The sequence below is a fragment of the Hydra vulgaris genome, chromosome 12, assembly GCF_038396675.1.
Source record: "Hydra vulgaris chromosome 12, alternate assembly HydraT2T_AEP".
NCBI lineage: Eukaryota > Metazoa > Cnidaria > Hydrozoa > Anthoathecata > Hydridae > Hydra > Hydra vulgaris.
The window spans coordinates 33892501-33919917 of NC_088931.1; the positions used below are offsets into that span (position 1 = coordinate 33892501).

At 29.0% G+C, this 27417-nt stretch overlaps 1 protein-coding gene across 1 annotated transcript in view; it reads right to left on the reverse strand.

Annotated features, from left to right (window-relative positions):
- The window catches only part of LOC100198763 (ubiquitin carboxyl-terminal hydrolase 35), a 33743-nt gene extending 13755 nt beyond the window's left edge, over positions 1-19988 (reverse strand). Inside the window, exons 1-2 of the mRNA XM_065813010.1 lie at positions 19758-19988; positions 18679-19635 (exon numbers count right to left, since the gene is read on the reverse strand). Coding sequence (XP_065669082.1) covers positions 18679-19632 — 954 coding nt within the window. The 5' untranslated portion in view covers positions 19633-19635; positions 19758-19988. The remainder of the gene's footprint in view (positions 1-18678; positions 19636-19757) is intronic.
- Between the last annotated feature and the right edge of the window lie 7429 nt (positions 19989-27417).

Consider the following 27417-nt stretch of genomic DNA (forward strand, 5'->3'; position numbering starts at 1 on the left):
ATTATATGAATCAGGAAAGCAATATGAAGGAAGCAAATTCCAAAGAGCTGATGTTCAAGGACAAAAACTAGACGAAAAATAATTTAAGGGAACAGTCACAGAAAATAGATGAGACTTAATTGAATGACGAGTAACACGAGAATGAATTATAGTAGATGTTACAAGAGACACTAGCTCTTTAGAGCAGTGCCCATTATAGTATTTGTAGAAAAGAGAAAGAGAAGCAACATTATGACAATGTGATAATGGTTGGATGTTGGCTGCTAGAGCAGGTCCAACTACGTTTACATTGCGTTTTTGCACCTTGTCTAAAAGAGAAAGTGTATCATTAGAAGATCCGCCCCAGATATGGCAACAGTATTCCATACAAGGATGGATTTGAGATTTATATATAGAGAGAATGGAATCTGGAGTAAGAAAGTGTCGAGCTCGATAAAGAGATGCAACCTTAGCAGATGCTAATTTTGCAACAGATTTGATATATGGTTTCCGAGAAAGATCGGAAGTAAGAGTTAATCCTAGAAGATGAAGAATGGATTACTCATCAAGTACATTACCATTCATAAATATAGGACGATCTAAATTATTGCGATAACGATTGGCCGAAAAAATTGAGTTTTATCTGAATTAAAGTTCACCAGCCACTGAGAGCCCTATGCTGTAGCAGAAGTGAGATCCTTTTCAAGCTCAAATGCTCCCTCCAAGCAATCAGAGAGTGTTAGCTTCTTATCATGACAAGAATAAATGGCAGTATCATCAGCCAACAATGCCACCTAAGATGTCAAAACATCTGGAAGATCCTTAATGTAAATTAAAAAGAGTATAGGGCCAAGGATTAAGTTTTGAGGAACCCCTGAAGATACAGAATAAGAAGAAGAGTGCTGTCCATCAAGGACAACTTTTATACTACGATTGGAAAAGAAGGATTCAATGATCTTAAAGATATTGCCAGATACACCGTAACAAGAAAGCTTATGGAGATGACCAGCATGCCTTAACCTCTCTACCTTTATCTAATGCAAGATAAAACCTGTTATTACTGTTAGCAAAATAGCTGTAGAACGAGAAGATCGAAATCTATATTAATGATCAGAAAGTAAGTTATTAGATTCAAGGTAAGAGATTAAGTGTTTCTTAATTAAAGATTCAAAAACCTTGCCTATGATAAAAAGAAGACTAATGGGATGGTAGTTAGACAAATCAGATCGCTCTCCAGAATTTTTGAAGATAGGGATAACAGATGTCGCTTTGCAGCAGGCTGGAAAACAAGACTCTGATAAGCACTTGTTGAATAGTTTTGAAAGTATAGAGGATAGCTCTAGAGAGCACTTCTGTATAACTATAACAGGTATGTTGTCCGGACAACATGTAGAAGAGTCTAAGCAGGAAATCACTTTAGATACAGAAGCTGGAGTGATATGAATGTCAAGCAATGGATCAACCTGTTTGATTGCTATATCAGGTAGAACACAACTAGTAGAATCAAGAAATGATATTGATGAAAAGTTCTTAGCAAACAATTCAGCTTTGTTTTAGGTGGGGTGATAAAGTCTGAACCATACAAAAGAGGTAGAATTACAGATTTGCACTTATTATTAATACCATTAAAGATTGTCCAGAAGTCATGAGAGCCTAATTTTTGTGATGAAATACGAGATTTCATGACTTGAGAATAGCGGGCTTCAGCGTTAGACAAAACCTTTTTACAATGGTTTCTAGCAGTAATAAACAGACATCTGTTTCCTGGAGAAATGTTTTGCTGATAGATATGGAAGTAATGGTTTCAAATGGAAATTGCAGCAGCACAATGTGAGGAAAACCATGGAGGAGAGTGAGGCTTGACCTGGAATTGTCAAGAGGGAATAAAAGATTTCATGCCAGCCTGAATCCATGAAGTTATGTAAGCAGATTTGTCAGCAGGAAGATGAAAGATTTATACCCAAGGGCCATTACGAAGAAAATTACAGAAAGAATCTCAGTCAGCTCTAAGGTAATTGTAAGAGGTATGATGATAGGGGGATTCAGATGATGAAGAAGAATGAGATACTAGTTTTAGAGAGATCAAACTGTGATCAGAAGCACCTAAGGTGAATGTGGAGAAACTGAGCACTGACTAGGATTAGAAACAAGACATAAGTCAAGTAGAGAAGGTAAATGATTCGGGTTATTTGGAAAGAGTTGGAAAGTTGAGTATTTGAGTCTGGGATTGAGAAAGGCAAAAGGTGTGGGCTTTAATACCTGCAGAGTTACTGACACTAGAGCCAATCCATTCAGTGTGATGAGCATTAAAGTCACCAACAACAACAATATTAGCTGATGGATAAAGAGAGAGAGGGCTTAGTTAATATGATCAGAAATAACATCAAAAAGAGTGCAGTCTTGAAATGAAGGAGAGCGATATAGAACAAAGAGAAAGACGATAGAGTGAAGTAGTGCTAAATGAAAGCACATGAAAGAATAGTCTATGGATTCAAACCTAGTTTCCCGAGAGATGGGTGAATTGTTACAAATGTAAATGCCCAGACCAAGCATGTGAATATTGGAGTCTTTACAAATTAAAGGAAGATAACCATCAACACTAATATCACAAGATGAGACAGCTGAACTCAAATTAGTCTCACAAAGAACAAGTAGGTATGGTGAACTTTGCAAGAGATAAGACTCAACAGAAGAAAAGTTACTTTGAAGACCATGAATATTAGTGAATGATAGGTTTAGAGAACTTGGTGATGACAATGGTTTTTTGTGTTTTATAGTTTTTGGTACTTTAGTAATTTTTAAATTTGTTAAAGAATTTGACTCAAAGCATAGATAGTACTCAGTTCACTGTTTAATAGCCCAAATAATTGCCTCATTACTATTAACAAACCCTAAGCCGTAACAAAGGGCTCCAAATGTGGCCTTGGCAATGCACACCAAAAGTACAAACAGGGCCACCATCCATATGCAACATGGCACTGTTAATACTCTGATATTTTTCAGCTGTTGATGGAATCAGCCTCATGTTTTGAACAGGCCGTGTGTGCTGTGGCCCCATCTTGCTGAAACCATATGTCCTCTAGTCCTTGCTCTTCCATTTTAGGCACAAGAAAATTTCAAATCATGTCTTGGTACCATTCAGCAGTAACAGTCACTTGAACATCTTGTTCATTTTCAAAAAAATAGGGACCAATGATGTTTCCAGCATGAATACCACACCATACAGTTGTTTTTTTGTGGATGCAATGATGTATCATGAATTAATTGAGGGTTTGTTGTTCCCCAAAACCGACTGTTCTGTTTATTGACATGGCCATCGGGAAGAAAATGGGCTTCATCGCTCATTATTAATTTAGATGAAAAATCTTCAATTTCACCAGACAGCCTTAGGATTGCATTACTGTACTGTATCTCTTGGTAGCAATTTATGGACTAATTGAATTTTGTACGGGAACATTTTCAAATCAGTTTTCGAAATTCTCCTTAAACTGTGTGCAAAAATGTGTAACTGGGAACCACGTCTCCGAATTGATGTTTCTGGAGACTCTGCAACACTATCCCGCACCAGAGCCACATTTTCAGCCACATTGCTACCGACCCTCGAACATTATATAGGTCCCTAATATTATTAAAAAAAAAGCTTTTTAAAATTATGTCATGTTGGGTCTCAAATGAAGGGAAATTATATAAAAATTTTAAAAATAATAATCATTTTATAATTAAATTTTTATTTTAGATTTTAGTAAACAAAAAGTTACGTGTTTTAACTAAAAATGAAAAGTAGGGAATTTAACAAGATATTTTGATTATAATTTCTTTTATCTATGTTTTTTTATAAAATGAATATTATTTTTGAAATTTGTATATGATTTTGCTTCGTTTGAGACCCAACATGACATAATTTTGAAAAACTTTTTTTTTTAATATTAGGGACCTATATAATGTTCGAGGGTCGGTAGCAACCCCTTAAAATATTTTTTATTCAAAAATTTCTTAAATCTAGCATTTTTTTAATTATATACCACATACTCAGTGGGTGCCAGCAGTCAATTTCAGAAAAATTTTTTTTTAGAAACACATTAATATATATATATATATATATATATATATATATATATATATATATATATATAAATATATATATATGTATATATATTTATATTTATATTTATATTTATATATATATATATATATATTTATATTAATATATATATATATATATATATATATATATATATATATATATATATATATATATATGTATATATATTTATATATATATACATATATAAATATAAATATATATATATGTATATATATTTATATTTATATTTATATTTATATATATATATATATATATATATATATATATATATATATATATATATATACACTGCAGGCCAAAAGTTTCCGGACACTTGATACTTTTAAATAAAAAGCTAAAATCTATCCTGTATCATTAAATTAATCATTAATATTAATTTATAATACTTAAACTTACTAATTTTAGTGTGTTTATGTAAGTTTGAGGTCAGTAATTGGGTATTACTGACCTCAAACTTACATAAATAAGTTTGTTTTTTTAATTGTTTATTTTAACTTGATATATAGTGTTACATTACTCTTAAGAGTTTGGTCTTGTTAAAGTTATATATTTGTTGAAGCATGAAGTAAATATTTATAATATAATGATAGCCGACTAAAATGATGAAGAATATTTAGTTTAAATCTTGAAAAAAATTTTAAAACTTTATAATTCGACTATTTAATTAAAAATATGGGTAAAAAGAACTATTGGTCGTGGTTTTGTTTTTATGCAGGACAATGACCTTAAACACACCTCAAAATTATGTAAGAACTATATAAAGGAACAAGAGGATAATGGTGTCCTCAAAAACATGACCTGGTCGGCCCAATCACCAGAATTGAACCCAATAGAGTTTGTGGGAAGAATTGGACAGAAAGGTCAGACAAAAATGCTTAACATCCAAAGAGCACCTGTGGTTACTATTTATTAATTTATTTATTACACCCAAAATAATAAATTAATTAATAAATAGTATGCCACGGATCGCAAAAAAAGTGATAAAAACTCATGGGTTATTTTTTGACAAAAAGACAGTTTAATAATAATAGTGTTGTTAGTATTTTTTGTTTCATTTTTTTTTCCTTAAATAGTAACTATATGTATCTTTTATAAAATAAACATGATATTTGAATTTTTTTGAAATAATTATGGGAGTTTTAATTAAAAAATTAAACAAAAAGTGTGTGTGTATATATATATATATATATATATATATATATATATATATATATATATATATATATATATATATATATATATATATATATATATAGATGTGTATATATGTATATAGATGTGTATATACATATATATATATATATATATATATATATATATATATATATATATATATATATATATATATATATATATATATATATATATATGCCTTGGTGGGAAGTGAGAGCTTTTGCTCTCGCTCTTGTCCACACTCCCCTTAAATGGTTTACAGGAGCAATTTACGACTCTCGCAAAAGTATACCTTTTTCTCTAAAAGTATAACTATCATTGTAACTAAAATGAAAAATACAAAGCCATTTTTATAAAAAAATAATAAATTGCATAATAAACTGTAATGCTTTTTAAAAGGCAAGGTTGTTGCAAATAAAAAAAATAAAAATAAAAATTAAAAAAGAGCATAAATTTAAATGTAAATGTTTTTGATTAGTTGTGACTAACTGATAAATATAAAACTATTACACTCTAAACTATATTGATAAAAAATAAAATTATTAAACTCTAAATTATTGCATAATAATTTTTAAATAATGTAATGATTTATATATTTTATATATTAATTTAATATATTATTCACTTTTCTTGTGGAATTTTTAATTATTTTAATTATTCTTAAAATGTCTGCATTATTACAATAAGAAAATAAAAACATTTTTTATAAGACTACTCTCGCCTAAAGAATTTTTCACGGCGCAATAAATGAAGCTTTTTTGTTATCTATATTCTTGTAACATTTAAGTTACAGACATATGGTTGTAATAAGTATAAAACTAAAACAAGCAATTTTTTTAATGAATAAACGGATAGCTTGTGCAAAAACCAAAAGCTTTTGTAGGAAGCTGTTTAGAGGAGCAGCTCGCATAGCTCGCCATGTACATTTTAGGAGAGCTTTTCTCTGCTCTCGCGCTTATATACTCCCGTCCAGGCCTCTATAAATAAATAAATAAATATATATATATATATACACATATAGTCTTCTCTGTTTTCGCCAGTGCTTTTGTGCTCAAACCAACTCATACTTGCCCACTTTGGTGAGCGCATAAAAACGAAGGCAAAGGCCAAGGCCAAAAGTTTCCAGGCCAAAAACAAGGCCAAGAATAAGAGTTTCAAGGCTAAGGCCTATGCAAACATTTTCAAGACCAAAGACTTAAATTTTGGTCTTACATTAAGGGCAATTATTAACAAAACTGTAGGTAGCAAGCGCTGTGACAATAGAACAAATTTACATTAGGCTAATGTGTTTAGCATTTTTTAATTTAAAAAAAAGCTTTTTATATATACATATATATATATATTTGCTTATCTAAATCGATACGGCTATTTTAGATAAAGAAGAAGAAAATGAAGAATAATGAATGAAAAGATTGCTGCCCCATCCCAAACCCTCAGTCGATGTAGCAGCACTCCACTGTGAGTCTGTTCTGTTTTTACTTTTTTGATATCGCACTATCTGTTAATTGTATAAAGCTAATGTAACTATCATAAAATATTATTTTTCTAAACTATTATTTTTCACAAAACTTATAAATATAAACGAAGACATTGCAAGAGCCATATTGCTTCAAGCATAAATTCAATCAAAAAATTAATAATAGAGTTGTATCCATAAAAGAAGCTTTTTTTTAATTATAAAAAAATAAACTCTTTATAAGATGTCATTTAAAGTTTGTAATAATGCTTTTTCACTTTTTTGATAAAATCACTTACTATAATAAAACAAACAAAACCATTATAGCAAAACTAACAAATCTTTAAACATTAAAAGCGACGCTAATATTAAATAAAATTTAATGTTTACTATTTTTTAACTAATAACTTTTTTTTTGGGTAATCATTTTTGTTATTGTTTGTTATGAGAAATTGTCTAAATTATAATTTAGAAATATACATATAGAAATTGTCTTAAACTATTCTTGCTCTTGCAAGATGATAAATAAAATTTTTAAAATTATGTTTATTTTATGATTTCTTTTTTATGCGCCTATAATATCTTTTTTTTTTCTTTTACTGAACATTTTTGATGGAAAAGTTAATTAATTTTTTTTCTTTTTTCTTAAGTTATTACATTTGTAAATATTAAATATCAAATGTCAAGCAAACTTTTATATGAAACCATAATTCAAACTTCATAAATAGTTTTCATAACATTAATTACTTCTTAAATCTTACCGCTTAAATGCTTTCTTCAGACTTGTTGTATTAAAAAATTATAAAAAATGCTTAACATGAAATGGGTTACCGCTAAGGTTAAGTTAGCTCATATGTAAATGGTGTGTCAGCTATATATATCAGGCGCCAGAAATATATATCAGGCCTTGTTTTATGCTTTAAAACAAGGCCTGATATATATATATATATATATATATATATATATATATATATATGTGTGTGTATATATGTATATGTGTATATATATACATATGTATATATATATATATATATATATATATATATATATATATATATATATATATATATATATATATATATATATATATATATATATAATATATATATATATATATATATATATAACCTTGAACTGTACTGTACAGATTGTACTGTAACCCAGTACAATCTGCTTCATGTCCTGCTGCCTTGTAGGATACGCCTTTTTAGGCAAAGGCTAGGAGATGCCAACTCCGATATAAAACACCCCCTGCCTTGGGGCTCTTGGTTGAGTAAAGGCTAGAGATGGTGTCTCGATAAAAATACTCATCTTGGGCAGATGTTAAATGCACCCAGCTACTGTCTTGTAGAAGACCTCCTAGGCAAAGACTTAAGGGGTAAACAGATTCTATCTGTTGACCAGCCTTGCACCCCTTCTTCATCTATTAGGCTGGCGCAGATGTAGTTTTAATACATTGTTTCCAGTTTAGGATGTTGAATGCTGGATCTTCTTGACTCAATGCATGGGTTTGCTTGTGTCACTGTTTTTACGACTAGGCAACTCATTCTATTATCTCCTTATGACGGTACAGCTCTAAAACTCAGTTTTATGGTTCTGAGGCCGGCTGGTAGTCAGGTTTCCCGAACTCTGTGGTAGCTCTCAGAGAGGCTGATTCCATCAACAGCTGAAAAATATCAAAGTATTAACAGTGCCATGTTGCGCATGGATGGTGTCCCTGTTTGTATTTTTGGTGTGCATTGCGGAGGCCACATTTGGAGCCCTTTCTTACGGCTTAGGGTTTATTAGTAGTAATGAGGCAATTGCTTGGGCTATTAAACGGTGTTCTGAGTACTATCTATGCTTTGAGTCAAGTTCTTCAAACTAATTTAAAAATGAATAAAGTACCAAAAACCATAAAACACAAAAAACCATCATCATCACCAAGTTCTCTAAACCTATCATTCACTAATATTCGTGGTCTTCGAAGTAACTTTTCTTCTGTTGAGTCTTATCTCTTGCAAAGTTCACCAGACCTACTTGCTCTTTGCGAGACTAATTTGAGTTCGGCTGCCTCATCTTGTGATCTTAGTGTTGATGGTAATCTTCCTCTGATTCGTAAAGACTCCAATAGTCAAATGCTTGGCCTGGGCATTTACATTCGTAAGAATTCACCTGTTTGTCGTGAAACTAGGTTTGAATCCACAGACTAATCTTTCATGTGCTTTCGTTTAGCACCACTTCACTCTATTGCCTTTCTCTTTGTTCTATATCGCTCTCCTTCATCTCAAGACTGCACTCTTTTTGATGTTATTTCTGATCATATTGACCAAGCCCTCTCTCTTTATCCATCAGCTAATATAGTTGTTGTCGGTGACTTTAATGCTCACCACTCTGAATGGCTTGGCTCTAGTGTCAGTGACTCTGCAGGCATTAAAGCCCACAACTTTTGCCTTTTTTTCAATCCCTAACTCAAATAGTCAACTTTCCAACCCGCTTTCCAAATAACCCGAATCATTTACCTTCTCTACTCGACTTATGTCTTGTTTCTGATCCTAGTCAGTGCTCAGTTTCTCCACATTCACCCTAAGGTGATTCTGATCACAGTTTGATCTCTCTAAAACTATTATCTCATTTTTCTTCATCACCTGAATCCCCCTATTATCAAACCTCTTACAACTACAGTAAAGCTGACTGGGATTCTTTCCGTGATTTTCTTCGTGATGGCCCTTGGGTAGAAATCTTTCAACTTCCTGTCGACAAATGTGCTTCTTACATAACTTCGTGGATTCAGGCTGGCATGGAATCTTTTATTCCCTCTCAACGATTCCAGGTCAAGCCTCACTCTCCTCCATGGTTTTATTCACACTGTGCTGCTGCGATTGCCAATCGAAACCGTTACTTCCATATTTATCAGCAAAACAATTCTCCAGAAAACAGACGTCTGTTTATTACTGCTAGAAACAACTGTAAAAAGGTTTTGTCTAACACCAAAACCCGCTATTCTCAGGTCATGAAATCTCGTATCTCATCTCAAAAATTAGGCTCTTGTGACTTCTGGAGAATCTTTAATAATATCAATATTAAGGGCTCATCTATAATTCCACCTCTCTTGTATGGTTCAGACTTTGTCACCTCACCTAAAGACAAAGCCGAACTGTTTGCTAAAAACTTTTCATCAATATCATCTCTTGATTCCACTAACTGCGTTCTACCTGATATTGCCAACAAACAGGTTGATCCATTGCTTGACATTCATATCACTCCAGCATCTGTATCTAAAGTGATCTCCTGCCTAGACTCTTCTACAGCTTGTGGCCCAGACAACATACCTGTTATTGTCTTGCAGAAGTGTTCTCCGGAGCTGTCGTCTATACTCTCAAAACTATTCAACAAGTGCTTATCAGAGTCTTGTTTTCCAGCCTGCTGGAAAGCCGCATCTATTATCCCTATCTTCAAAAATTCTGGGGAGCGATCTGATTCGTCTAACTACCGTCCCATAAGTCTTCTTCCTATCATAAGCAAGGTTTTTGAATCTTTAATTAACAAACACTTAATTTCTCATCTTGAATCTAATAACTTACTTTCTGACCATCAATATGGATTTCGATCTTCTCGTTCTACAGCTGATTTGCTAACAGTAATAACTGACAGGTTTTATCGTGCATTAGATGAAGGTGGAGAGGTTAAGGTCATCGCTCTTGACATTTCAAAAGCATTTGATAAAGTTTGGCATGCTGGTCTTCTCCATAAGCTTTCTTCTTTTGGTGTATCGGGCAACATCTTTAAGATCATTGAATCCTTCCTTTCCAATCGTAGCATAAAAGTTGTCCTTGATGGACAACACTCTTCTTCTTATTCTGTAACTTCAGGGGTTCCTCAAGTTTCTATCCTTGACCCTATACTCTTTTTAATTTACATTAACGATCTTCCAGATATTCTCACATCTAAGGTGGCATTGTTTGCTGATGATACTACCACTTATTCTTGTCGTGATAAGAAACCAACACCCTCTGATTGCCTGGAGGGGGCATTTGAGCTTGAAAAGGATCTCACTTCTGCTACAGCATGGGGCTCACAGTGGCTGGTGAACTTTAATTCAGATAAAACTCAATTTTTTTCAGCCAATCGTTATCGCAATAATTTAGATCTTCCTATATTTATGAACGGTGATGTACTCGATGAGTCACCTACTCTTCATCTTCTAGGATTAACTCTCACTTCCAATCTTTCTTGGAAACCATATATCAAATCGGTTGCAAAATTAGCATCTGCTAAGGTTGCATCTATTTATCAAGCTCGCCACTTTCTTACTCTGGATTCCATTCTCTATCTCTATAAATCTCAAATCCGGCCTTGTATGGAATACTGTTGCCATATCTGGGGCGGATCTTCTAATGATACACTTTCTCTTTTAGACAAGGTGCAAAAACGCAATGTAAACGTAGTTGGACCTGCTCTAGCAGCCAACATCCAACCATTATCACATCGTCATAATGTTGCTTCTCTTTCTCTTTTCTACAAATACTATAATGGGCACTGCTCTAAAGAGCTAGCGTCTCTTGTGCCATCTACTAAAATTCATTCTCGTGTTACTCGTCATTCAATTAAGTGTCATCCTTTTTTCTGTGACTGTTCCTAAGTGCTCCAAAAACACTTATTTGTCTAGTTTTTTTCCTCGAACATCAGTTCTTTGGAATTCGCTTCCTTCATCTTGCTTTCCTGATTCATATAATTTGCAATCTTTTAAATCGTCTGTCAATCGTTATCTTGCTCTACAATCTTCATCTTTTCTCTTACAGTAACTTCCAACTTTAATTAGTGGCTGCTTGCAGCCTTGTTGGAAGCGAAGATGTTTAAAAAAATATATATATATATATATATATATATATTTAAACAACTTTAAAAAGTATTCTACACAATAGAGTGCTCAATGTTCTTAAAAGAACAGGGCAATTATATATTAGTAGAAAATCACTTAACAAAAAAAAAAAAAATTTTTGTTAAGTGATTTTCTACTAATATATATATATATATATATATATATATATATATATATATATATATATATATATATATATATATATATATATATATATATATATATATATCAGGTATTGTTAAGAAGCGTTACGCAGCTCGCATTTTGCTTGTGAAAAGGCGATTTGCCAACGCGTTCAGCAGTTTTGCGCTAAGCAAAAGCTTTTATCTTTTAGAATATTTAAATTATCTTTTGATTGTCGTTAACGTGACGTTTATCCAGAAGAAATAAAGTCGTAAGTAAAAGCATTTAACCGCAATTGTAAACTAATAGATTTTTTGTTTAAGAAACAGTTTGTTTCATAATTTTTGTTGTTGTTATTAAAAATTAGTTTAAAAAAATAAAGTGTTTTAAGTTTTATCTTAAGGAATTAAATATATAAATTCCTTTTAAATTCAAAAATTATTTTCAGTCATAATAGTATAAAAAATGCACGATTTATTTTGATGTAATTATTTTATTAATAAGATATTTTGTTTATTGTTAATTCAATAACGTAAAGTTTTAGTGACGATCGTTTAATTTAAGAAAATAAATTATGATCACGAATATGTTATCAGTAACTGATAAATAACAAAAAAAAACTCCTTATTGTTTAAAAACATTATCAAAAAGAGTTCACAAATTAAATAAGAAAAAGTTTATTAACAGTTAATAAAATAACCAAAAACCAACTGTAAAATCATAAGAAAATAAACAAACATTATTTTACGATTCATGAAAAAAATATTTTATATCAAAATAAAATTTAAATAATATTATAAATAATAAAAATGATTTTTAAAATAAGAACTTAGGCTTTATTTTACTTTTGTTATAGTGAGAAAAAAAAAAACTGTATGATTTTTAACACGTTAATAAAATAACTTTAATTACAATGCGTACTTGAAAAGACGCTAGTGACGCAATATAACTTCTAACGATGCAAAATATATTTGCTAAGTTGAGTTACTTAGAAATGCATTACGCGTTTACGCAGTGAAATCTCGTAACAAGGCCTCTATATATATATATATATATATATATATATATATATATATATATATATATATATATATATATATATATATATATATATATATATATATATATATATATATATATATATATATATATATATATATATATATATATATATATATATAAAATTGATTTTTTGATAAGATTAAATAAAAATAACTACATATTTTTTACTACTAAAAATTTCAAGCATATAGCAATTATCAGGTAAAAAATACATTGTTTTTTTCGTTAAAAAATATACCCTTAATAAACATTGTGATGTTCAAAAACAATTATATAACTATTACTATTTGCGAGCAGTTTGGTTTTTTAATCTTTAGGCTCATGGTTGTCAAGCAAGAACTTGTTTTCATGATGGCACTTAGATATTATTTCTGCTTTTTTATTTAATAATTCTTGCCTACTATTGCATGATATTATGCAAAGTTTTTCATAAAGGCAAAGCAAGCATTTTTTTGTTATGTTGCTGTAGGCAGGGACTTGTTTAATTATTGACCAGGTTCATTTAGGTTAATTTTTAAGTTTTTTTTTTTATCTGCCATATATACTTTGAAAGGGTGGTTGAATTTTTCATCTTTTTGTTTGTGAATGAGTGTTTGTGGTTAGCCCACCTTTTCTTCCATTCACCTTCACTGATTTTAATTTAAAATATAACCCCCCCCCCCTCAAAAAAAAAAAAAGAAAAAAAAAAAGAAATATAATATGGTTTAACCTTTGTATAGTAAAAGTTTTTCTACCAATGTTGGATATCTCTTCCTAAACTTAATCGATAAACATTTTCCAACATCCCACCCCCTAAGTAAACTATTCAATCAAAACACCATCAAAGTGAGTTACAGCTGCACCAAAAATATCGAAAGAATAATAAAAAGTCACAACAAGAAAATCAGTTCAGAAAGACCAAATGAATACCCACCCTGCAATTGCATAAAGAAAGAAGACTGCCCTATAATAGGAAAATGTAGAGCCTCTAGTGTTATTTATAAATGTATAGTATCCCCCCCTAACACCCCAGAAAAAGTATATTTTGGCCTAGCAGAAGATGAATGATAGAAAAGATGGGCTAACCACAAACACTCATTCACAAACAAAAAGATGAAAAATTCAACCACCCTTTCAAAGTATATATGGCAGATAAAAAAAAAAAACTTAAAAATTAACCTAAATGAACCTGGTCAATAATTAAACAAGTCCCTGCCTACAGCAACATAACAAAAAAATGCTTGCTTTGCCTTCATGAAAAACTTTGCATAATATCATACAATAGTAGGCAAGAATTATTAAATAAAAAAGCAGAAAAATATCTAAGTGTCGTCATAAAAACAAGTTCTTGCTTGACAACCACGAGCCTAAAGATTAAAAAACCAAACTGCTCGCAAATAGTAATAGTTATATAATTGTTTTTGTACATCACGATGTTTATTAAGGGTATATTTTTTAACGAAAAAAACAATGTATTTTTTACCTGATAATTGTTAAACTTAGTAGTAAAAATGTTGTAGTTATTTTTATTTAATCTTGTCAAAAAATCAATTATATAGCTCTGATATCATTCATCAAGCACTCTTGCTGAATATATGCTCACAGCAAAATTAAACTTTTTTTAGCATATGATCATTATAAATATCATGATCATTATCAAATACATGTATAAACACCACAATTAATTCATACTTTATTGAAAACTTATAGCTATAAGTTAGTTTATAAATCTAGGTATAAATTTTATTTATCATGTTTTACTTCCTAACTAATGTGTAACACATATTATATACACAAGCCCTCATCTAAGTGGCGTGCGGTCGCACACCTTTTATGACCACGCATATAATACTTTGCTTTGACAACTTGGCCATGGCTCTTTGCAAGTTTTGATAATTAGCGCTTTTAAAAAAGATACTAAAAAAATAAACTTAAATTAAAATAAATAATCCATTAACTGAAAAGAGAATAAAATTAAAAAAAAATAATTAAACTAAATTAACAAAAATTAAACTAAAAAAATAAAAATTTTAAAGAATAACAAAATAAGTAGTAGAAAAACCAAAAAAATTAAAACTTTTATTATTTAATGTAAACTTAATTGTTAACAAAAGTTAAAAAAAAAAATTATCACAGCTTTATCAATCTTTATCATTACCCCTCATGAATAAATAGGCTAATACAAGGGTGGATCCATAGTGAGGAAAAGGGCCAAGAGGGTATCTGCCCCCCCCCCCCATTTAGATGTTTTTTCTTCAAAAAAATTGATATATTTAACACAGCAAGATGTTTAAAAATGTAAGTAAATTAGGCTGTGTAAAAGTGTTATGAAACTTAATAAAATTTTGTGATGCAAATTTTAAATTTTATCATAAAGTTAATAGGATACAGGGTATGACAAATCGGCAAACATGCACATATTTGTTAAAAAACAGACAGAAAAACGAACATCGCGTTTCTTTAATTTTGTTTATGCAAACGTTGGCATTTGATTAAGATTTTTCACGAATGCATTACTTCAGTAATTTTTTTTCCAAATAATTTTGCAATTGATAGTTTTTTTTTTAATAAAAAACACACATTTATAATAAAAAATAATTAATTTCAGAAATTTAAAAAAAATGTCAAAACATAATTACTTTTTTCGATAGCGTTACTTTTAAGTAAAATAACTAAATACGCTATTGAAGAAAGTAGTTATGTTTTAGCATGGTTTTTGCATGTGCTTAGAAATGTATGCAAAATTTTACTTAAAATGAATACTTTTGCAATTACTTAGAAACTGTGCTTAAACATTATGATTGCTTACTTTTATGAAAGAAAGCGATCATAATGTTAAGCTTGGTTTCTTTTAAGTATTAGCAATAACATTAAAAGTTTAAAGCAAATGCATTCATTCTAAATAAAGTTTTGCATGCTAGGTTTTTTTTTAAGCTTTTTTCTTTTCCTTAAAGTGAAGTAATGTTTGTCTGCATATTAAAAACACTTTTAAAAGTGTACATTTATCACTAGTTTGCGCGCACTTTGCAAATGTGTAAAAAAAGTTTTTAAAAAATAAAAATTGAATAAATTTATCAATCATCTTTGATATATTTATTAACTTATTAGCTAGAATAAAGATTATTTGAAAATAAAACTCCTTAATTTGACATAAATCTCTAAAACTGGATGTTTGTCAATAAATAGATATATAAGTCAATGTTCATAAAAAAAAAACGATGTCGCGCCCTAGGATAGTTAAAAAATAGTTCGCAGATGCGATCATTTCAAGATTATTGTGATTATTTTGTTTAGTAATTTAGATAATTTTTTTATAAGAAACTATATTTCCATGATAAAACCATCTGTAATGATTTCTTGATAGCTTCTGTACTCATTTTGCCTTAAACTCTAATCTGAATATTTTTTTTCAATGATCGCCTTTTATTACCTTGCAATAAAGTACTCAGAAAATTTTGTTGCAGTTTAATTGCAATTATAGAATCAATTAAATTAAAAATTGTGTTTATGTTTGCTTTGTTTTTTTTTTTAGTGCATTCTTTAAAAGCGCTAATTGTTAAAACTTGCAAAGAGCTGTGGCCAAGTTGTCAAAAGAAAGTATTAAATGTGTGGTCATATAAGACGTGCAAACGCAAGCCTCTTACGCGAAAGCTTGTTACAGAAGCAATACTTTTCCTATTAACAAATTACATTTTAATTTTGATAATGTATATATATTATTATATAATACCATGCTAAGTTTATATCGGATTTAAAAAGTCATTTATGCAGTAGTATTGAGTTAGTGTTACTGTATTCGAGCTTTCTGATTCTGAGTCTCCCAGACCCAGACCACTTACATCTGATGATTTGCAATTTATTTATTCATAATTTACCTTTTTTATTTGCATTTTTTACATATATAGACATTTTAATATATCAAGACACTTTCAACATTTTTCAACATACGAGTTTTAGGCATAATGTTATGGCAAAAGTTTCTCCATAATTTGTTGACATAAAGAAAAAAGTACACTCCTTGCATATTTCAGTCTATTTCAGTCTATATACGTACACTCCTCACATGTTCCACCTATTTCAGTAAATCTATGCATACTCTGCAGTCAATAAAACAAAAATAATAAAAAACAAAATAAAACAAGTAAAATTGAAAAATAAACATATACAATAAAAATAAATAAACAGTACAAAACAAAAACAAAAATATTCTGCTTAAAAAAAAAAAATCAAATCAATTAAGTTTGTGCTTTTGCAGTAACTTAAAAAACATTTCATTCACAATTAACTTAATGGTTTTAAGTTTTAGACAACACAGAATTGTTACATGAGTGAAAAGTAATTAAAAGTTATTTAATGTGTTGTCAAAAGAATCATTTTTTATATTCCATACTCTTAAAGTTAACAATTTCATTATTAAATTAAAAGCAAAACAAAAAACATTTTGGTTAGCCGTTTAAAAATTTACTATCAGGTAGCAGAGGATTATTATCCTCTGTTTAAAAATAAAGTTTTCTTAAATTCATTTAGAGCTATTAATCTTATTACCCTGCATTATTACAGCACATAATAAATTGCATATATAATCATAATAAAAATTATATAAAATGATCCTGTTTTACTTTTCCTGGATTATTTTATCCATAAAAAGAAAATTTATTTTAAATAAGCATTAAAATAAAATTTATTTATTTTGGAGTTTTGAGTCTAGAGTCAACAACTTTGACTTTAGAATTTGGAGTATTAAAACCTAAATAAATCAATAGGACTTTAGATTCATTACTTTATATTTCTTTGAATATTCAAATTGTTAATATTTTGAAGTTATAAGTAAATAATAAATATAGGTTAAATAAATGCATTTTTTGTAATCAAATCAAAAACACTAAATTTAAACATGTAAAATAAATATTTTTGTATATTGAACGAAGCTCATAACTTAACCTTATAGACTTACTGTTTTTCATTTTTTTATTAAATAAAAAGTTTTTGTCTTTATATTCTAATATTACTTTTATTATTTGATATTACTTTCTTTTATTCTCTTTGTTTTTATATTTTAGGCACATTTAAGGATACATTTATTAAATTAATTATTCATTTATGATATATTTATTAGAATAAAAAGCACAACAAAGTCTAATACATGAACTGATCTTCGTAGACCATGAGTAAAAACAAATCACCTGGGTTCAATTTTAAAAATTTATAGGAGCTAGGCCAGTTTCTCTCATTCTATCTTTATTTATAATTGATTGTAATACTTGATAAATAAATTTATCCTGACTAAGAACCCTATAAGAACAAATCAATGAAAAGTATTCTAATCTGATGTTTAAAATTCCAAAAATAAAATACACCGAAACGCTAATACTGACTATCTTAAGTAATAATTTTGAAAAGTGACAAACCTAGTTTTTACTAAATCTAATAAAAATAGATTTCTAATAAAAGCTGAACATAGAAGGTGATAATGTAAACTAAATAATAATTAATTATTATCACACTAATTTGTTATAGAAAACATGAAATAAAATATTTATGTAATAAATATAAAAGGAAGTTTGTGAGAATGTAAACAAATCAACAAATAATTATTATTGTATGATAATTAATTATTATGAAACTAATTTTGTTATTCAAAACATAATTTTTAGGTTTCAAAAAAAAAATGCTTTTTTATATAACTAAAAACTTTTTTGCAAAGTTTTTTAAATTTTAGCCTTGATTTATTTACTATTTCACAACAAATACTTTTTTTTTACACAATTATCAAACAGATTTTTTTTAGAGATCGTTTATAAGTAGAAAAAAAATTAATGTAATTACTGTTATATTGTTTTCACTATTGTACCAAATATAGAGTTATGGAATATTGGGATTAGAAACTAGTAAAAAATAAATTTATATAATGTAAAACAAAACAAAACAAAAAACACTAACCTGATTTATTTTGTTTTCAATAACAACAAATAAAACATTTGATTTTTGAAATCTGATTAGTAATCCTATAAAATTGTTGATTAATCTTTCAATATAAAAATCATCAGTTGGGAAGCAAGCCCAATCAACCATTTGACTAAGCATAAAAATCAATGTTTCATCAGAGATGTTTGTAGACAAAATAATTACTTCTAGATCTTTACTTAATACTTCAAGTTGAAAACAGGGCACAAGTTTTGCAAGAGATATTGAAGGGCATTTATTTGGATTAGTTAATGTATTAAAAATTGTTATAGCTATTTGCTTCTTAAGAACTTCATCCTGGCCAAAATGTTTTAAGAAAAATTCATATATATGATTGAGATGGATACAATAGGCTGGGTAGTCTTTACTTGTTATAAAAACAAACTGACTTGAACTAATAATGGACACCATTCTGGTGGACAAATCCGTAAGAACTGAAGAATTCAAATTTGACGGAAACAATACTGGGTATTGCAAGTATAGATCACAAAAACATGCAAGAAGCTTAAGCTCATCTACTCCAACAAAGAATGAATATAAATAAGTGCTCAGCATCGCTTTTATAGGTGAAGCAGAAATATCATGAATAGCATTTATAGTATTAATACATTTGTTTATACTTCTTACATGTTTTATTTTTAAGTTAGATTCCATTTGATTTAAAGGCTTCTTTAGTACCTCATCAGTAAGAAACCTTAGCGATGCATCTTTATTATGCTTCACCCAATTCATAAACATGTTGTCCATTGCTGAATTCAATTCATTAGAATAAGTGTCTTCTTTGAAAAAGTCGACACATATTTGAAGTATGTTATCTATAAGTTTGTTATCTATATTTTTGTCAGCAGTATAACTTATTTTTTGTATTAATTCAATCTTTAGTTTATCGGGATATGATGAGTTTAATATTCCAAACAGTATTTTATCCATAATCTATAAAGATAAACGAGCTTATAAAAATAACATCAAAAATTATATCAAACTATTAAACAATTAAAATCAAAAAAAGATAGACTAAGACTAGTGTATGCAGTTAAAATGGGCTATATACTCACCGTACATAATTTTTCTTTTGAATTTCATTTTAAATAAGCAGGCAAATTTTGAATGAAATTGTTATCAGCAAGTGAACTATCAAGATTTAATACAAAAATAAAATAAAATTATATACCTCCGTGAAAAAAAAAGTCTAAACAAATGGACTAATTTGAAATGACATCATAACGACGTATGTTTTAAAAACTTTTTCGCCGGGCGTTGTAATCATTTTCGAACTACACAAATATAGCGGGCACACTGTGTCGCAAAAACCTTTTGTGGTATGGGCAGGGCGGGCGCCAGAATTTTTTGGTCTTTGAGGCAGCTAACTTCCAGACATGGAGAAAACTCCAAACATTTATATATTTACACTTATGTCAAATAAGGATGCTTTGCAAAAAATTGCGATGATTGGAGCTTGAGAACAAAAAAGCCCCAAAATTATAAATTTTGGGGCTTTTTTGTTTTCAACTAGACTTATATTTAATATTTTTTGTTTTCAACTAGACTTATATTCATCGTTAAATTTTAAGTTTCATAGTATTATCTCTCAGTGTTCAAAAATTATGACAATATAAAATTTGCAACCCCATCAAATTGAGGGGGGTTTAAACTTTATATGGTCGTAATTTTTTAACGCTACAATATTTTACTTTGAAACTTAAAAGTTATCGATGAATATAAGTGCTGTTAAAAGTGGTCCAAAAACATTTCATCAACTTGTGGCTCTCACGTTTGGGGCACGGTTGGTCAAAACTTTGGGGCTTTTTTGTTCCCAAGCTCAAATCATAGCAATGTTTTGTGAAGCATCCTTATTCGACATAAGTATAAACATATAAACGTTAGGATTTTGCTCCATGTCTGGAAGTTAGCTATCTCAAACTATTAATTTGCTCCATGTCTGGAAGTTAGCTATCTCAAACATAACTAGCAAAATCAAACTATTACGTCCGTGGGAGAAAAATCAATTTTTGCTTTTTAATGAAAATCAATATTTTCAAATTTAATTTTTTCTATTTCGAAGTTAAAAACTTGTTTTTAAAAATTGCGATTTTATTGAAATATAAAGTGTTGTTTTGTTTTGAACTTGATTTCAGTTAAAATTAAACAGATAAAATTCACTGGGAAATAGTAAAAACACAGTTTTAACCTTTGAATGGTAACCTGGATTATTTTATTCTCTCAAAATGCCAAATAATGCAAAAATCATGATGAATGCAGAAAATCTGTATTTTTTCTTTGCTTACAACAAGAGATATGACTGATTTTTTGTTTGAACGTTTACGAAAAAAATTTTCCTTGTTAAATTGATTTCAATGATCCTCAAGTGTCAACGGAAACTTGTGAAAAGTGCCGCATAGCTTAGAGAAGAAGAGGTTCAGATAAAGACGTTTCTCTACACTTATTGTCTGACTTATATTAAACAGTGAAAATTTGTCAAAGTACAATATAGTCAACATGTGAATTCTTGATTTGTTGCATTGTAAAATCAAAACTTTATAACCCACTTAAGCACTGCTCAAATGGCTTGCCCTAAAGAACAATCAGTCGTTAAGAAACAATGTTCTTAACGAACATCGTTTCTTAACGACTGATTGTTCTTTAGGGAAAACCAAATAAACACTTTTGACAGAATTTGTTGAATGCTGCCACAAAAGACAATATTACATCTGAAAAAGTAGCTGCTTTAGTGTTTCCAAACAAGACTCGATCTCCTCATGAAACTGTAAGACTAAATCAAAAAAAATTTCTTTTAAGGTGGTCAACCCCAATTCAAAACGTATAAAAATTTTTTTTTTTGAGATTTTATAAAAAGTGGTTTTCTTTTATTTCAATCATTGTAGAACATAATTAGAGTACTTACATTTGTCGAACTTGTATATAAATTGGTCTAACTCATTTAAGGAACAATTAGGGTAGACTTTGTTTACCTAACAACATCCATAGCAACCATTTTTTTCAAGATAACTTATTAATTATCACCTCAAAAACTAATATACTTTAAGTCATAGTACAAAAAATAAACACCGTTAAGTCTTACATAGCTTTTTGGTAACTTTTTGCTATATTTTTAACTCCTTGCCGCTAAAGTTTGATATGTATAACACTGTAGAATGCTATGTAAAGTAACAACAGCAGCGTAAAGTTTTCAAGTTATATTTACAAGTTATTCAATGATAAATTGATATAAAATAAGGTGACCATACGTACGCGTTTGAAACATTAAAAAAAAAAAACTTTTAAAATTCCCATAAGAGAAGAAAAAAAACTACTTCGAAAATTTTTTTAACTACAACAAAGAAAATGCACTCGTTTTACTCAAATTTTGTTTACTTTGTCTTTTTTCCCTAATTATTGTAAATAACGCTTTGCGATTTATTTTAATAAAAAGTTCATGAAAATAAGTGTTCATAAAAAAGTAATTTAATGTTTTTATAACTACTTTACATCAAATTAAAAAAATGAATATTAAGAAGAGAAGGTCATGGCCTACTTAAATACACGGCCTTCTATTCTGCTTAAATCGAAAAAAAATAGAAGGCCAGTTGAAAAAACGTATATTCCATTATATGGACAAACTTTCTCAAAATACTTTGAATATTGCGCTATAAATGTTAAGTAAGTATATCTGGAACAGGATAAAAGTTTTCGCGTTAGATTAATTGACATCTCTACTAAACTTCAACAACTTTGTATTGTTATTTGTGGATACTTTTTAATTATTAATAATAGTAATGGTTAATAAATGCTGTGTTGTCGGTTGTACCTCAAATTATAATGGTGGTGAAGTAATACCAGTCTTTGGTTTTCCAAAAGATGATGACTTGAGAAAGTTATGGATTAGATTTGTAAATAGAAATTGTTGGACTGTCTCTAAATCATCTGTGATTTGCTTAAAACATTTTGATGAAAGTTTAGTACACAAAGGAGCATCAGAAAAACGATTTCGTTTGTTGTATAATTTGAAGCCTGTTCCTACAATATACCCGGCCAGTATTGCAACAGCTTCACTTCCAGCTATGTTTATACCAAGAAAATCACCAACTAAAAGAATTTTTCAAGAAGATGAATATCAGAAGTTTTTGTCAAATGATATTATTGAAGATCTTAATTCTCTTACAGTTGCTGATTCACCAATAGGATATTCATTTTCCAAATTCGATGATTGTGTCGTGTTCCATAAAATTATTCAAAATGAACTACATATACCTGAAATTGCTGAATGTATTCGTATTGACAAAAATCTTCATGTCAAACTTTTTTATAAAAATCTTCCAGTTTCTTTGCCACCTTGGCTCAGAGTAACCCATCAATGTATGTTAAAGAGAAGGAGTATGCTGGAAAACATCAATTCACATTTTAGCATCGAAAAAGAAAAGTTGTCTTCCATTCTTGAAGAACTTAAAAGTCACCAAATAAAAAAAAATCAAATTTATTCTTCAAATATGCTTCAATTTGCCTTGATGTTGCGTTACACATCATTGCAAACTTATCATTTACTGCTGAAGGAATTCCCTCTTCCATCTATATCACTGTTAGGCAGGCTCAAAGCAGGTGAAATTGATTCTATGAAAGTTTTGAAATTGTTACATGAAAATGGGAGCTTATCAAATGATCTAATAATAATTTTTGATGAAATGTATTTGCAAAAATGTGCAGAATATTCTGGTGGAGATGTAATTGGGATTAGTGAAGAAAATGAATGTTATAGAAGCATTGTTTCTTTCATGGTAGTTGGTATAAAAGAAAATACCTCTTGTGTCATCAAAGCAATTCCAATTATAAAATTAAACAGTGATTGGTTGAAAACTGAAATTCTCAGCTTGATTTAATCTTTAATAAAATATAGCTTTAATGTTCGAGGTGTTGTTTGTGACAATCATGCTTCAAATGTTTCCTCTTTTACAAAATTGCTTGATCACATGGTAAAAAACCAGATGATTTGTTTATTAATGTACAATCACAAAAAATTTACCTATTCTTTGACACAGTGCATCTGATTAAAAACATTCGAAATAACTTACTAAATAAAAAAAGGTTTATTTTTCAGCTTTTAAAGATGAAATTCACGTTCAACCAGGAGAAATATCGTGGAAAATATTTCATGATTTATTAGAAAAGGACAGTCTGTTGGATGCAAGTTTGAAAAAAGCACCAAAAATAAATAGCAAAGTTGTCCATCCTGGAAACTACAAGCAAAATGTCACTGTTGCTTTAGGTATCTTCGATGAAACTACAGCAGCAGCAATAAAATCATATTTTCCCAACCGTTTAGATATTGCATCTTTCCTAACTCTTTAATAAATGGTGGACAATTACAAATTCAAAAAATCAGTTTTCTAATAACTGTCTTGGAAATGCTGCTATTATTAATGATAAAAAACCTGAGTTTTTTCGAGCTTTCGCTGAATGGTCAAATAAATGGAAAAACACCAAAATCCCAAATTTTGAGAAATATACATTATCTCCTCAAACATCATCAGCACTACAAAGAACTTTATTATGTCAAGCTTCTTTAATAGAAGATCTATTGGAAGATAATTATAAATTTATATTGACTGCTCGTTTTCAAAGTGATCCGTTAGAAAGAAGATTTGGACAATACCGCCAAATGAGTGGTGGCAGGTTTCTTGTCAGTTTGAAAGATGTTATCTATAGTGAGAAGATAATCCAAATAAAAAGTTTAATAAAGGAAGGAATTAAAATATTTGAAAATGATATTAATGATGTTCAAGATACACAACATGCTAGATCCTTGATGGATCAGATCAATGAAAGAGATTATGATTGTGTGATTTTATCAGATGATTCGCGTGAAGTTGCTACTTATATTGCTGGTTTTATTGCTAAAAAACTGATTAAGAAGTTTAAAATGTGTTGCAAGTTGCTTTGTAGTCAACATTGTCAACAGGAGTCGAATGACTATAGTTATTTAAATAAATTGTCCAGAGGTGGGCTAACAACTCCATCACTAGCCCTTTTAGAATATGTCTGTGATAGTTTTGCTATGTTAGATCACGTATTTGATGTTATTTATCAATCTCAAATGCAACACCGTAAAGCAGCAAAGTTAGTTCTTGGCAGTAGAGAAAGTTACCAACCATTTTTATGTTCAAATCACCAAAATTGTGGAAAGGAAATTATACACACTGTTATTTCAAATATTTATTTTAATAACATCAGAAAGAGAGTCAGTGATTCTATTGTTGCAGATAACATTGTTGCCTTTAAAAAAAGACAGAGAAAAAAATAAGAATCTTTTGTTTCACATTTTTAAACAGTTTGTGTAAAAAAAATTTAAATACTTTTAAAGCTTACTTTCGAGAATTTGTGTATTCTTATTTCTTGTACAGTCCTTGAATATCTTAAAAATTCTACTGACAAATATAACCCATGTCTTTCTATAATCATTTAAGTAATATATAATTATGAAGGTTAATAAATGTTGTGTTGTTTTCAATAAAAATATTTATTAATCATGATTACTATTTATTACTGAAAAGAAACCTAAAAAAAAGCCTATAATTTTAGAAAGTTTAGTGAAGTATAGTATATACTTCAATTAAGTCAACGCAAATTTTTTTACTTTTGTTTTGTGCAATATAAATTAGTTACCAACCATTTTTATGTTCAAATCACCAAAATTGTGGAAAGGAAATTATACACACTGTTATTTCAAATATTTATTTTAATAACATCAGAAAGAGAGTCAGTGATTCTATTGTTGCAGATAACATTGTTGCCTTTAAAAAAAGACAGAGAAAAAAATAAGAATCTTTTGTTTCACATTTTTAAACAGTTTGTGTAAAAAAAATTTAAATACTTTTAAAGCTTACTTTCGAGAATTTGTGTATTCTTATTTCTTGTACAGTCCTTGAATATCTTAAAAATTCTACTGACAAATATAACCCATGTCTTTCTATAATCATTTAAGTAATATATAATTATGAAGGTTAATAAATGTTGTGTTGTTTTCAATAAAAATATTTATTAATCATGATTACTATTTATTACTGAAAAGAAACCTAAAAAAAAGCCTATAATTTTAGAAAGTTTAGTGAAGTATAGTATATACTTCAATTAAGTCAACGCAAATTTTTTTATCCTGTGCCAGATTTACTTACTTGAAATTTATAGCTCAATAATTAAAATATTTTGAGAAAGATTGTCCATCCGACAAAAGATGCGTTTTTTTAACTGGCCTTCTATTTTTTTCCGGTTTAAGCAGAATAGAAGGCCGTGTATTTAAGTAGGCCATGAGAAGGTTAAACACGTTTAATGATAATTTAAAGAAAATCTTTCCTTTCTTAACGCAGATCAAAGATTAGCTCCTCAAATGTACTATTTGTCAAAGCCTATTTGATATTAGTAGTCAAGGACTACTAATGTCAAATAGGCTTTGACAAATAGTACAACCAATTTCTGAAACAAGGAGACATTTTTTACAGTGTCTGTCTAGAGAATATAGATGAGTGGACGCGTCACTTTAATCAGGTTGAAGTTTTTAAATGGTTTTTACTTAACTATAAAGTTGAATGGCTTGAAATTATTGAAACTATAACTTTTTTGAAAAAATCAATAGAAATCACATTCGATGACAATCAATTGTTCGACGAAATTCGAAGAACTAATTTATATTGCACAAAACAAAAGTTTTCTTCTTGGAACTCACAGTCTGTTGAATGTGACAAGTGGGTTGAAATTTTTTCGCATTTTGAAAATAATCACGTTCCTTATAACAATTTGTTATAATTGGTGGAAGTCGCTTTATGTTTGCCAGGTACAAACGCTTTCGTAGAGCGATTGTTTTCGATTGCAATGATATTTGGACGGAAGGGAAATCCCAACTTACAATGAAAACTTTGGCAGCTATTTTGTTTGTTAAATTTAATTTAAGAAAATATAGATGCTCAGAATTTGCAGAAAAATTGAAAAAGATAACATGTTGTTGAAAACAATTCATTCTTATGAAAAATATTTGTGATTTAAAAATGCAAATATTGTTTAACATTTTTTTTCCATAATTTAGTTTATTCACATGCTATTTTAAAATAAATAAACGAGTATTTAGTAAAAGCCATTTAAACCAATCCCGTAGGCAGAATGGGAGCGAGGGGGGCACGTGTTGTCCTGCGCTTTGTGCTGTTTGGCCACTAAAAAATTAAAATTAAACATGTATTTTATTTTACTTTTGGCGCCTCTTGAAAAAGTGCTCCCCTTTAAAGAAATGGTATTTATACATACCAAGTTTATTACTTAAATGCGTCTGGTTTTTTTCAATTATGGTCACCTTATACAAAAATAAAAAAGTTTTGAAAAAACTTAAAGATTTCCCAAACATATTTAAAAAAAAGTTTTTAGAGGAAACCAACATGTTACTAATTACAGTATAGACAATTTTAATCAAACCTCTGATTTAAACTAAAAAGAAAGTGCAAGTCAAAGAAAATTGCAAGATAATCTTGAGTTTCATAATGTGGAAAACTAACTTGAAGGATAAATTACGAGGATAGTTATAGTATAGACAATGTTTAATGATTGGAAATGTAGTGAATGCTGTTCATTAAATGGTGGAAAGTTATTACTAAAAGACAATTTACCGAATAAAAATGGGTTCTTTAATAATTAATTTTCATGAAAAATGAAAATTAATTATTAAAGAAATTTATTTGAATT